At 39.4% G+C, this 14,878-nt stretch overlaps 2 protein-coding genes across 3 annotated transcripts in view; both read left to right on the top strand.

Moving 5' to 3' along the window:
• LOC131929181 (uncharacterized) overlaps positions 1–14,878 on the top strand; it is an 80,900-nt gene that overhangs the window by 29,171 nt on the left and 36,851 nt on the right. Inside the window, exons 35-38 of one of the 2 annotated variants that reach the window (XM_059285330.1) lie at positions 480–676; positions 2,440–2,692; positions 2,949–3,005; positions 5,589–5,924. The exons of the other annotated variant lie outside the window; for it this stretch is intronic. Coding sequence (XP_059141313.1) covers positions 480–676; positions 2,440–2,692; positions 2,949–3,005; positions 5,589–5,656 — 575 coding nt within the window. The 3' untranslated portion in view covers positions 5,657–5,924. Of the gene's footprint in view, positions 1–479; positions 677–2,439; positions 2,693–2,948; positions 3,006–5,588; positions 5,925–14,878 lie in introns of those variants that run through there. 2 annotated transcript variants of the gene reach the window in all.
• LOC131929207 (uncharacterized) overlaps positions 8,587–14,878 on the top strand; it is a 9,774-nt gene continuing 3,482 nt past the window's right edge. The window contains exons 1-5 of the mRNA XM_059285332.1: positions 8,587–8,806; positions 10,092–10,293; positions 10,784–10,939; positions 11,921–12,049; positions 13,440–13,501. Coding sequence (XP_059141315.1) covers positions 8,731–8,806; positions 10,092–10,293; positions 10,784–10,939; positions 11,921–12,049; positions 13,440–13,501 — 625 coding nt within the window. The 5' untranslated portion in view covers positions 8,587–8,730. The remainder of the gene's footprint in view (positions 8,807–10,091; positions 10,294–10,783; positions 10,940–11,920; positions 12,050–13,439; positions 13,502–14,878) is intronic.

Genomic DNA, 14,878 nt, shown 5'->3' with positions numbered 1-14,878 from the left:
ACGTTGAATGTGTAACAAGATGCTTTGTTCTATCTCTTATTGTATTTTATCCAACGTTGATTGTGTAACAAGATGCTTTAATCTATCTCTTATTGTATAATTTTATCCAACGTTGAATGTGTAACAAGATGCTTTAATCTATCTCTTATTGTATTTTATCCAACGTTAAATGTGTAACAAGGTGCTTTGTTCTATCTCTTGCTGTATTTTATCCAACGTTGAATGTGTAACAAGATGCTTTGTTCTATCTCTTACTGTATTTTATCCAACGTTAAATGTGTAACAAGGTGCTTTGTTCTATCTCTTGCTATATTTTATCCAACGTTGAATGTGTAACAAGATGCTTTAATCTATCTCTTATTGTATAATTTTATCCAACGTTGATTGTGTAACAAGATGCTTTAATCTATCTCTTATTGTATAATTTTATCCAACGTTGAATGTGTAACAAGATGCTTTGTTCTGGCTCTTGCCTCTAGGCTTAGAACACGATGGACTTAATTTGCTAAAGTTTGAACCGGATTGTGAACAGTGTATCACGCTGGGAATGACCACCATTTTCTTTTACTATGAGCTCCAAGTAGACCTCAACGCAAACGATCAGTGCTACGCATTGTACTTTGATTACTGCAATGGCGACGAGAATGAATGCCAGAAACTGGAAGGCTGGGCCACGGTAAGTGTATTGTTTATTAGAGAAGTGAAGTCTAACGGTAAAGTTATATATTGCGCTCTAATCCTGTTTATTCTGAAATTACATGTCAGAAAGTTTTCCTTCTTTGTGTTGTGAATGTGTAATGGCGCTGACAAGCGGCTGCTGATATCCGTGATACTCAAGCGCACATGGAACTAGTGGAAGCTGATCCAGGGACAAAGTTCAACAGGATCAATAATTATTTGCTCATATGGTTGTCTTGTTTCTCCTTGGCTGTCTATTTAGGTTTAATGCGACAGAAATAGTTCACAGCTATGTGAATTGGTCCCTTGTTTACTTATTCACTCTTATTGTCAGATTCGGCTCTTTGTTTATTTTAAAAAAACGTTTGTATGTATTAGAGTGTAACACCCTACACAACTCAAAGGAGCCGATGCCCAAAATGTGTTCTTTATTTCGATAAAACCCCACTCACGTTTTAATAGAGTTAAGCCAAGCAAGCTGCTAATTAGCTGAACGGGAAGGATTTAATTAATAAAGATTAATTAAGGTTAAAGATTGGTCACCGGACAGAGCGCTGTAAATAGAAGGCATGGCCTACTAACTAACGATAATATAAATAACCAGAGGCGTAGCGAGGGGGGGCGGGGGGGGGGGGACATAAGTTCCCGGGCGCCGACCATAGGGGGGAGGGCGCCAAATTGAAAGTTCGAGGGGGGGTGCAAATGAAAAGTTCGAGGGGGGGTGCAAATCGAAAGTTTGAGGGGGGGGGGGGTGGAAATGAAAAGTTCGAGGGGGGTGCAAATCAAAAATTTGCTCCCGAGGGGGGCGCGAAATTGAAAGTATGTCCCCGGGCGCCGGGAAGGGTCGCTACGCCTCTGTAAATAACATAACTAGTGCTAAAAGTATAGGATAGAATTATGTAGTGGGGTAGAGGAATAATAGATGATTATTTCATACAACTCGAGGGAAAATTATAACAATGTATGATTAGTAAAGTAGCGTGGAAAGTAGTAAGAATGCATCAAATGCTTACAATAAAAGACATAACATTCTAAAGGTCTTGGAATTCCATCAGATCCGGGGTAAGGGGGGGGGGGTTGGAGTACAGGTAGGGGGTTTGAGGTAGAAACCGAGATGGCGGTACAATAATATTACCATCAAATTAAATATTTCGGTCATTTCTCCAGGACTGATCTTTGTAAAAAAACAAAAACTGACGCTGCAGAAGTAAATATAGCTATTTTGGTAAACGCTTGCCTTCAACTCATTTAAACAGGTTAATGTGACGTCGTTTTGTGAAGCCGCCTCGCAATTAAAATGCTAAAACTTGGTAGACTTATATGGAAAGCAGTGGCCGAGTCAATAGAAGACATAAACCCACTCGTTGCTAGTTTGGGATCCATGTCGTCATTGTAATTGGGTTTTTTTTTTAGAGTAAAGTGGTTTTGCCAGGAACATATGAGTTCCAGCCGTGTTGTGTTTTGTTTAGACTGTTTGTTGCTTCAAAATTATTACAAACATAATTTATTTGTTGCTTTCTTGACGAGAGAATCTAATTATGCAAGAAATGGTTTAGCAAGCAGACTCCGCCTAGGACCTCTAGCTGACCGGAGGACATTCTCAAAGCACGCCACGGTGCTATACATTCTGATGAATTTGCCAGTAGAATAGTTTTATGCTTCAATGGTTGTTGATTAATATAATGTACTGAATATGATTAAAAGATGCATTCAAACATAGGCTGCTTTCTAAAATGTATCTAAATATTATTCTCTTTCTAGGGATGTACATTCACCTCAGACTGTGAAACTGGTTTTGTATCGTACTATGAATTAAGAACCCATCCACTAGAAGCCTACTGTAATGTTTGGCAGGATGCAGATTATAACAATCGTTTGGTTGTGGCTGTACCTACAAAAACCTTCAAAAGTGTCAATTTTCGTTTCCGTACTCGATTGTCTTCAGACTTCAGTGCGTCAAACAAAAGCGCCATATATAGAGTGAGCAAGGCCTTTGTCGTAAAGAAACTAGTTGGTGAGTAATTAATTAGGTTTTTTTTCTGTTTTTTTTTTAAATTATCGAATAATATATATGTGTTTTGATTTTTGAAACAATGTAAAAAAAAAAGAAACTATTTCTAGATGCTAATACAGTCTATTGAGTATCTAAAGTTATTTAAGCAATTGTTATGTTTCAAAAACAATTTAGCAATTTTGAATTACGTACAAAAATTTAGCCCCACTAGAGACTGCTGATTGTTTTAACAATAATATTTTGTGTTAATTTATAGACGAGAACAGAGCTATGGTACAGCTACCATCAACGAATGGGGCAGAAGGTCAACACGGTAACGTACACATTAATCTACATTATCTTTATATCATAGTGTTGTCTCCCGATTCTTCAACTTTATTTTTACAAGCTGTCGTTGAACTTGCTTCCTCGTTCTTTTCTCGTACTGTCGCCCTCCATCATGGATCGAAACTTGCGAGCGAAAATTTTCCTACTTCTAGATCTATCTGCCCCATTTCACTGAGACTTTGCACGTGATGCTAGACCCGTTAACAATGCAATCTGACACAAACTTGACTTCATTGGATGCTTAATTCATTTCTCTTTCAAAGAATTTGTTAAAATGTCCTAAATAAAGTACTATTTACTGCAAGATTATAATCACATTTTTCGTGTTCATTAAGTGCGCCTTTGTTTTTATTCTATTGTATTAAACGTAAGATTAAGTACAGAAAAAAATGCATAAAAACGCTGTAATAATAAGCTTTTATGTAATGATGCATAAAAAAAAATACGTGATTTTCTTTAAATATTATAAGAGTACGCGAAAGTGGCGGGAGCAAGTCCCATGTGTGTGTGTGTCGAATGGGTGTGTCGCATGCGTGTGTCGCATGGGTGTGTCGCATGGGTGTGTCGCATGGGTGTGGATATTCCTTCATATTTCGAGTCGGCTTCATTCTTACACGATGTACTTATATAAATAAATAATAATGAACTACTATTTAAATAACTCAAAATAAAAGCGTGGGTTGCTTCTTAAATAAAATAGTAAAGCTATTTTATACGGAATATAAGACATGACACACTACACAAGACACAGGACACAAGGCACAGGGCATAAGGTATTGGAAAATAAGGCACAGTACATAAGGCACAGGGCACAAGGCACGGGGCATAAGGCACAGTACATAAGGCACAGGGCACAAGACATAAGGCACAGTACATACGGCACAGGGCACAAGGCACGGGGCATAAGGTATAGGACACCAGGCACAGGACACAAGGCACAAGACATAAGGCACAAGACATAAGGCACAGGGCACAATGTACAGGACGCAAGGCACAGGGCATAAGGCACAGGATATAAGGCACAGGACACAAGACACAGGACACAAGACAAAGGACACAAGACACAGGACACAAGACACAGGACACAAGACAAAGGACACAAGACACAGGGCATAAGGCACAGGATATAAGGCACAGGACACAAGACACAGGACACAAGACACAGGACACAAGACACAAGACACAGGACACAAGACACAGGACACAAGACACAGGACACAAGACACAGGACACAAGACACAAGACATAAGGCACAGGACACAAGACACAGGACACAAGACACAGGGCATAAGGCACAGGATATAAGGCACAGGACACAAGACACATGACACAAGACAAAGGACACAAGACACAGGACACAGGACACAAGACACAGGACACAAGACACAGGGCATAAGGCACAGGATATAAGGCACAGGACACAAGACACAGGACACAAGAAACAGGACACAAGACACAGGGCATAAGGCACAGGGCATAAGGCACAGGATATAAGGCACAGGACACAAGACACAAGACACAAGACACAGGACACAAGACACAGGGCATAAGGCACAGGATATAAGGCACAGGACACAAGACACAAGACACAGGACACAAGACACAGGACACAAGACACAGGACACAAGACACAGGACACAAGACACAGGGCATAAGGCACAGGATATAAGGCACAGGACACAAGACACAGAACACAAGGCACAGGACACAAGACACAAGACACAGGACACAGGACACAAGACACAGGACACAAGACACAGGACACAAGACACAGGACACAAGACACAGGGCAAAAGGCACAGGACATAAGACACAGGACACAAGACACAGGACACAGGACACAAGACACAGGACACAAGACACAGGACACAAGACACAGGACACAAGACACAGGATATAAGGCACAGGACACAAGACACAGGACACAAGACACAAGACATAAGGCACAGGACACAAGACACAGGACACAAGACACAGGACACAAGGTGCAAGATAAAAGAAACAATACATAAGAAATGACAAAAGATATAATGTGTTGTCTATGCCAGAAGATGGCTTCTAACAACTGGACACGTTGGGGGGGGGATAATTAAAACCAGCTTGAACAGTTTAATTATGTCGTTCAGATTAAACACATCCTTGACTGCGTTATTTTTCTGTTTCCTTTGACAGTTCATAGACACGTAAAAGTCTGTTTCCTTTGACAGTTCATAGACACGTAAAAGTCTGTTTCCTTTGACAGTTCATAGACACGTAAAAGTCTGTTTCCTTTGACAGTTCATAGACACGTAAAAGTCTGTTTCCTTTGACAGTTCATAGACACGTAAAAGTCTGTTTCCTTTGACAGTTCATAGACACGTAAAAGTAAGCAGCTTCTCTACATTAGTATGTAGAGTTTTGTTTTTGCTGTTTCTCGTTCGAATGCTCTACTACCTCAACCTCATCGTACATCAATTACATTTAACTATATGACTATGTCCTTAAATTAAAACAAATCTTTGTGTAAAATGGCATCTACTTTTCACATTTAAACAATGTAAATAAGTTTACATTCGCTTTCGTTTTTCAGGTTGGTCTATCTTCTGGTACATAGTGGTGGCTGCATTGAATGTAGCGGCTTTAGTCACAGGAGTTTGAAGCTCACATCAGCAAGTTTCGGTTTCCGGCCAAGTATCTCAACGTCTTTATTAATTATACTCAATGTTTCTTGGCAGCCCACACGCTGTTTTAGTAATGTATTATCCTTGATTGGTATATACCTAAATAATACATCCACACCAAATCTTTTGGAAAATTATATCATACAACAAAAATATTTACATAAGCATCAAACATTTTTATTTTAAAAACTCCACAATGATTTTATCAACTTTACATTTCTTTGTTGATATAAATAAAAACTGAATAAATGCAATATTATACAGTTGTCCTTTTTTTCATTATTTTTCTGTTGGTGGAAACTGAGATTGGCCTACAAGGGCACTGAATACATGACACGTTTGCACACCTCTATTACTGTACAAATTTGAAAGCTTAAGTGCAATAGGATAGTCAGTAAATCTCAATAGCACATATAAGTATGCTTGTGTTGTTGGCATACAAAAGTCTGCAAGTCTGGATAGCATCCATAACAGTTGACAGTCCGTAAGTGTTGGTTGAATAATATAAGTCACCGTTTAGGGTAGCGCTTACGTAATTATGTGTGAATGTTTATGTGGGTTGTATAAACCAAATGCTAATGGTTTAGTGTGTACCAATGACATACTGGATGAAATGGGGCGGGTCAGTGAAATATACGTGTAAAACCTGGCATACAAGTAAACTTTTGGGTCGGGTGTTAGTATATCGGTGAATGTACGCGTGTGATGAGTTGTAAACTTTTGGGTCGGGTGTTAGTATATCGGTGAATGTACGCATGTGATGAGTTGTAAACTTTTGTGTCGGGTGTTAGTATATCGGTGAATGTACGCATGTGATGAGTTGTAAACTTTTGGGTCGGGTGTTAGTATATCGGTGAATGTACGCGTGTGATGAGTTGTAAACTTTTGGGTCGGGTGTTAGTATATCGGTGAATGTACGCGTGTGATGAGTTGTAAACTTTTGGGTCGGGTGTTAGTATATCGGTGAATGTACGCGTGTGATGAGTTGTAAACTTTTGGGTCGGGTGTTAGTATATCGGTGAATGTACGCGTGTGATGAGTTGTAAACTTTTGAGTCGGGTGTTAGTATATCGGTGAATGTACGCGTGTGATGAGTTGTAAACTTTTGGGTCGGGTGTTAGTATATCGGTGAATGTTCGCGTGTGATGAGTTGTAAACTTTTGGGTCGGGTGTTAGTATATCGGTGAATGTACGCGTGTGATGAGTTGTAAACTTTTGTGTCGGGTGTTAGTATATTGGTGAGTTTGTCGGTGTGTTTTAGTAATAGCCAGGGTGTTAAAAGGTGTCTCAGTTACATGTCAGGGTGTATGGTGTTTTATTAGTTATATGTCAGTGTGTAGTGGTGTATCCGTCAGAGACGTCGCGAGGCGGGGGCGGGGGTGTGGACCGCACAAGGTGACACCATTTAGGGGGTGTTACCATGGCGAAAAGCTGCAAAATATATAGAAGAAATATGCTGCTCTCCAGTGTAATTAATGAATGATGAATTAGGGTTAACCTGCCGATATTAATATTAATAACTGACTAGATAAACATCTTTACTATTAACTGTGCACACTTTAAAACTATCGCCCGAGTGGGGGGGGGGGGGGGGGGGGTGTAACACCAACTGCAAAATTCACAGAGGAGTCAACAATCGGGAAGGGGGTGACACAAAAAATTTAATAATTTACGATGAAAACGATGCTTTTTCCAAATGAATTGACTGGTGGATTAATATAATGTACGCACAAATTGACACCATTAGGCAATTGCGAGGGGGTGACACAAATGAAAACAATATATATAGGCTTATAGATCATATATATATATATATATATATATATATATATATATATATATATATATATATATATATATATATATATATATATATATATATATATAATTCTCTTTTGGGAGCCGCTAGAAAACAAGCTGTAAGCGCGCTCCCTACCACCCCACCCCTACTTGGTCTGGTGAGCTGTGGTTCACGCTAAATGTTTACATTCGTAGAGCTGGGTTTAGTGACGGCTATTAGGGGCAGATAATTTAGTTTGAAACGATTTTAAACTTAGGGGAGGACACTAAGAGAAGGCTGCTTTCACGCGGGGCGAGGTGTAGGGTCGGGGTTGGGGGAAAGGAGGGTGGTGGTAGGAGTTGGGGGAAATGAGGGTGGGGGTAGTATCGTTCTTAACGACCTACTGATAGTGTTTTAAAGCAAATATTTTCAGTGGCAGCATTGGTACTGTCGAGTTCACAAATTATGAATTACTGAAAAGTAGAAAATAAAAACAACTAAATAGCGGCATATGATATGCCGCGGGTCGGCTCGTATCATATAATTTTTTTGGGGTGGCTGACACCCTAAGGTGCCGCACAGGGTGTCACCCGACCTCGCGACACCACTGGAATCAGTTATATTAACTTATATGTCAGAGTGTGGTGGTGTGTTAGTCTTTAGCTATATAATAATACACTACTATTTAAATAACTATAGAGAAAAGCGTGGGTCTATTCCTAAATATAAGTAATTATCCAATAGATAATAGAGAGGACCACTAACAGGGTACGCAGTGTGTTTACATACACACAGAAGGACATGATTTTTTAAAATAAAAATATTTTAAAGAATAAAATATTTTAAAAATATTTTAAAAATTAACTTAAATAAACGAAATGATTATTTTTTGTAATATTATAAGATGAAAAATGCATGCTTAGCATCTACGTAAATTAGTTTCGCATTCTTCATTTTTATTTCATATATTAAACAATGTATTCTTTTCTCGAAATTCTTTTACTAATGACGTCATTGACTGCGGCATGAAAAAACTCCGGAACAATAAATTAAAAGAATTGGTGCGCAAAAGCTAAAAAAAGAACATAAACTCACTAAGCGCTGGTTTACACGAGCTTTGAACAGACCCAGCCTGCTAAGATACTGATATCCATGTGTAACCTTCAGCACCTAAATATGTTGCCCGTTTCGGCCGACTGCCTGAAGTTTTGTACCAGGGTGTGAAGGCTAATCATTTATTGTGTACATCGAGCATACAAGCAAGCAGTTTTATGGCTCCTACACATTTTTCAAGGATGATCAACATTTTAGCTCTTGTGTGCTTGGGATTAATCTCGAAGGTTGAAGGTAAATCTGTCTGAACTCTAGACCCATAAATCTAAGTCTTTGTAGACATCAGAAATCGGCACATCCGGTTTGAAGTTAGCATCGCCCTAGAATCCTAGATTAATTTTATTATTTCTTACGTTAGTTTAATATTAATAAAAATTGTATCAAAATATGTTTAATGTGTATTAATGTATTTCACAATAGGCAACATCAACCGTAACATGCCCGTACTTTGGTATACGTAACATTGACCTAGAATCTAATATCGTAACAAAAAAGTACACTAACCCTATCGCCATAACCTAAATGACTTAACAACTAAAGCACAGATGCACGTGAAGATTGGTCAAACAAACATTAGTAGCCGTAAACAATGCAGACCTCAAGAGTTTGCTAAACACGGCCCAACTAATATTAATGGATTGGTCAAACAAACATTAGTGGCCGCAAACAATGCAGACCTCAAGAGTTTACTTAACACGGCCCAACTAATATTAATGGATTGGTCAAACAAACATTAGTGGCCGTAAACAATGCAGACCTCAAGAGTTTGCTAAACACGGCCCAACTAATATTAATGGATTGGTCAAACAAACATTAGTGGCCGCAAACAATGCAGACCTCAAGAGTTTGCTAAACACGGCCCAACTAATATTAATGGATTGGTCAAACAAACATTAGTGACCGCAAACAATGCAGACCTCAAGAGTTTACTAAACACGGACCAACTAATATTAATGGATTGGTCAAACAAACATTAGTGGCCGCAAACAATGCAGACCTCAAGAGTTTGCTAAACACGGCCCAACTAATATTAATGGATTGGTCAAACAAACATTAGTGGCCGTAAAACAATGCAGACCTCAAGAGTTTACTAAACACGGTCCAACTAATGCTAATCAATGGCAAATGAGAGTGCTTTGTTCTGTAGCATCTGATTGCGTGTGTATAAGCATATGTGTATATGTATATATATATATATATATATATATATATATATATATATATATATATATATATATATATATATATATATATATATATATGTGTGTGTGTGTGTGTGTGTTGTGTGTGTTTGTGTGTTTATCTATATATTTGTATGTTTGTGTGTCTGTCGTTACTCGCTGAAGTTCCACACTAGATTCTATCCTATCTTCTCTAATGTTCGCTAGATTTCTGTTTCTAACAGATGACGGAATGATATATCTCAGCTGCAGCGTTGGCCAATGATAGTGAATAGTCTATAACTAAAAATAGTTCAAATATGATACGTTAACAAGCACAATATTTTCCCCCACTACAGGGCAAGCTTCACAAATGGGAATAGAATTTCAGGTACAGTTCCCATACATGCCTGAAGGCCAACCCATCCTAATGATGTACTCAACCATGACGAATAAATTCGATGTTTACGTCACGGCTCCGATATGGCAAAACCCCTTTTTTGAAAAAGTCGCTCTCAACCGTTTGCAGGTCACTACTTACGTGGTCCAGCGGAAATATTTGTAAGTTAGCACTTTATATCGGTAGGTTCAGCGGAAATATTTGTAAGTTAGCTCTTTATATCGGAAGGTTCAGCGGAAATATTTGTAAGTTAGCTCTTTATATCGGAAGGTTTAGCGGAAATATTTGTAAGTTAGCTCTTTATATCGGAAGGTTTAGCGGAAATATCTGCCGTTGCTTAATAAAATTTTGTACTCTGAATGTTTATAACTTCGGAAAGTAAATATTTACAACAGTGAGTACGGACAGTGAGTATTTACGACGTGGGACTGTGGATGTTGATGACGTGGGACTGTGGATGTTGATGACGTGGGACTGTGGATGTTGATGACGTGGGACTGTGAATGTTGATGACGTGGGACTGTGAATGTTGATGACGTGGGACTGTGAATGTTGATGACCTGGGACTGTGAATGTTGATGACGTGGGACTGTGAATGTTGATGACGTGAGCAGCGAATGTCTGCTTTAAACCGCTCTCATTGTGTCCCAGAACATCAAGAAGTGGCACCACCACGTCTATTGTCGCCAAAGGAAAGTTCCAGTTTGGGATGACGGTGTTTATGCCGGTGTCGTTCCACTCGGCTGCCAGTTTCCTGGCCATACCAACTTCCGGTTGGGGCGCGGAGTACTTTATTCTGATACCAAAGTAAGTCTTGTTTTGTTTCGTCACACAATAATTTGTTCTGGTACCAAAGTAAGTCTTGTTTTGTTTCTTAATCCTTACCATATATGGACAAATCACGTGTGAACAAACCCCCCACTCAATCAGAGACCCTGTGGGCACAAAACAACTATGGCCAAGTAATGTTCTAGTCAAACCACCTATGATCAAAGCCACTACGGTCAAACTACCAATGATCAAAGCATTATGGTCAAACCTCCAATGATCAAAGCATTATGGTCAAACCTCCAAAATTTAAAGCATTATGGTCAAACCTCCAAAATTTAAAGCATTATGGTCAAACCTCCAAAATTTAAAGCATTATGGTCAAACCTCCAAAATTTAAAGCATTATGGTCAAACCTCCAATGATCAAAGCATTATGGTCAAACATCCAATGATCAAAGCATTATGGCCAAACCTCCAAAGATTAAAGCATTATCTTCAAACCTCTAATGATCAAAGCATTATGGTCAAACCTCCAAAATTTAAAGCATTATGGTCAAACCTCCAATGATCAAAGCCACTATGGTCAAACCACCTATGATCAAACCATTATGGTCAAACCTCCAATGATCAAAGCATTATGGTCAAAGCACTAATGATCAGAGTCAGAGAACATATGGATAAAGGTCCTCGTACAAAGACATTTTTTTTCACTATTCTGGAAATAATACTGTATTATAATATTATTTTAAAAAATTAAATTTTATATCAATAAAACAAATTAGACCGAAGTTTAAAGTTGTCTGAATAAAGCCAAATAAAAAATTCGTCTGTTACATTGATACATGGCCAATTCATACCGTGATATGGTCGCCTCTACTCTACAGACTCTAAAATCCCGACCCCCTCACGTTTTATACCCTGACATCCCCACCCCTACGTTTCACACCCTACCATCCCCATTCTGTATTGCATACTCAAATGATTTACGACAACGTTAACTGGTGTTCATTTCTAACAGGATAGGGCCTTCGATTGTACTCATTTCTTTAGTTGAGGAAAATGAAATCAGCGTACATTATGCAGAACACATTGAGCAGCTAGAAAGCCAATTCACTGCGGAATTACTCTCTACTATTGTACTCAATAGGTGGGTAGCTAACTTTGGTACCTACCCAATAAGTGGGTAGCTAACTTTGGTGCCTACCTAATAGGTGGGTAGCTAACTTTGGTGCCTACCCAATAGGTGGGTAGCTAACTTTGGTGCCTACTCAAAAGGTGAGTAGCTAACTTTGGTGCCTACCCAATAGGTGGGTAGCTAACTTTAGTGCCTACCCAATAGGTGGGTAGCTAACTTTGGTGCCTACCCAATAGGTGGGTAGCTAAATTTGGTGTCTACCCTATAGGTGGGTAGCTAACTTTGGTGTCTACCCTATAGGTGGGTAGCTAACTTTGGTGCCTACCCAATAGGTGGGTAGCTAACTTTGGTGTCTACCTAATAGGTGGGTAGCTTACTTTGATTCCTACCCAATAGGTGGGTAGCTAACTTTGGTGTCTACCCAATAGGTGGGTAGCTAACTTTGGTGCCTACCCAATAGGTGAGTAGCTAACTTTGATTCCTACCCAATAGGTGGGTAGCTAACTTTGGTGCCTACCCAATAGGTGTGTAGCTAACTTTGGTGCCTACCCAATAGGTGTGTAGCTAACTTTGGTGCCTACCCAATAGGTGGGTAGCTAACTTTGGTGCCTACCCAATAGGTGTGTAGCTAACTTTGGTGCCTACCCAATAGGTGGGTAGCTAACTTTGGTGCCTACCCAATAGGTGGGTAGCTAACTTTGGTGCCTACCCAATTGGTGGGTAGCTAACTTTGGTGCCTACCCAATAGGTGGGTAGCTAACTTTGGTGCCTACCCAATAGGTGGGTAGCTAACTTTGGTGCCTACCCAATAGGTGGGTAGCTAACTTTGGTGCCTACCCAATAGGTGGGTAGCTAACTTTGGTGCCTACCCAATAGGTGAGTAGCTAACTTTAGTGCCTACTGCTCCGCTCATGATCCGAGAAACATTTAAAAGTTGTCCAAGTCAGCAGAATATACTTGAGTGACGCGATTCATTTTCCCAGCCATTTGCAGAGCTTTAGATCAGATCGCTTGGATTAGTTAGATTCTATAGTTTAATCTAATCACGAGTCATTTTCTCGACCATTTGTAGAGCTCTAGATCAGATCGCTTGGATTAGATGGATTCTATAGTTTAATCTGATCACGATTTGAAAAAAAATAGTGGTGTTTAAACTTAATTCATCCACATCTACATTAATCACCAGACACATTAATCGTCAGACACTTTGATTTAATTTCTTTCAACTAGTCCGCTCAACATTTCTGTCTTTAAAATAGTGTTTAAATGGTTTCACATTGGCAACATCTGTTTTAGATAGTGTAGTCAGTTGTTATTGATTGAGTAGTTATCAATCCGAAATTAAATTGTGTATTTTTTTAAAACTCGGGATAAAATATTAAAATTTGAATTTCCCTCCCAGGAAGGAGGCTTACATCATACAGAACTGTACTGGAAGAAAGGTCGGAGAGCAACCTTTTGGAGGTGAGTACTTCACGGGAACTTTTAATTTTTTTATTGATAGTGTGAGTACAATGTGTAAAACGAAGCTGTAATGCAGGCACATGACTTATTTATTTATGCAAGATTGTGATTTGATTTAGTTGACTTTCAATTGTTCCTGGAATTTTTATGTACGTGAAATAGATTTGTGTACATAGCTGTGATGTTTGCGTGACTTTGAAACTTGTGTAGATTACACGAATGTAGCAATAGATTGTTGTGTTGTGCTTTAGCTAACGCTCGTGACTTTAGACATGAGTACCCAACACCAGACATTCCTTGCCTATTGGATCTCGGATAAATTTTTGGCGGTTTTATTCAGTGTGTATTTTTGTATGTGTGCTGCAATATTTGTGTAGGTGAACTGTAATATATGTGTATGTCTGCTGTTCAAGATAGATCTATGCGGCGGTGTTCAGTTGTCTTTTCTGGTGGATTGGCGAAAGTCACGCCTCTGTAGTTAGGTGCCAGACAATCATGTCCCAGAAAATTATGTCACAGACAATCATGCCCCAGACAATCATGCCCCAGACAATCATGTCCCAGACAATCATGTCACAGAAAATCATGTCACAGAAAATTATGTCACAGACAATCATTTCACAGACAATCATGTCACAGACAATCATGCCCCAGACAATCATGCCACAGACAATCATGTCACAGACAATCATGTCACAGACAATCATGCCCCAGACAATCATGCCACAGACAATCATGCCCCAGACAATCATGCCCCAGACAATCATGTCACAGACAATCATGCCCAAGACAATCATGTCACAGACAATCATGCACCAGACAATCATTTCACAGACAATCATTTCACAGACAATCATGTCGCAGACAATCATTTCACAGACAATCATGTCACAGACAATCATGCCCCAGACAATCATGCCACAGACAATCATGCCCCAGACAATCATTTCACAGACAATCATGCCCCAGAAAATCATGTCACAGACAATCATGCCCCAGACAATCATTTTACAGACAATCATGCGCCAGACAATCATTTCACAGACAATCATGTCACAGACAATCATGCCCCAGACAATCATTTCACTGACAATCATGCCCTAGACAATCATGTCACAGACAATCATGCCCCTGACAATCATTGCACAGACAATCATGCCCCAGACAATCATTTCACAGACAATCATGCCCCAGAAAATCATGTCACAGACAATCATGTCACAGACAATCATGTCCCAGAAAATTATGTCACAGACAATCATGCCCCAGAAAATCATGCCCCAGACAATTATGCCCCAGAAAATCATGTCACAGACAATCATGCCCCTGACAATCATGCCTCAGACAATCATGTCCCTGACAATTAACAGTTAACCT

Source organism: Physella acuta, unplaced genomic scaffold (genome assembly GCF_028476545.2).
Source record: "Physella acuta isolate Inbredline_101_S28 unplaced genomic scaffold, ASM2847654v3 ptg000094l, whole genome shotgun sequence".
In the NCBI taxonomy this organism is placed as follows: domain Eukaryota; kingdom Metazoa; phylum Mollusca; class Gastropoda; family Physidae; genus Physella; species Physella acuta.
The sequence above is the reverse complement of the archived record's forward strand: the minus strand, read 5'-3'. Positions and strand labels throughout refer to the sequence as shown.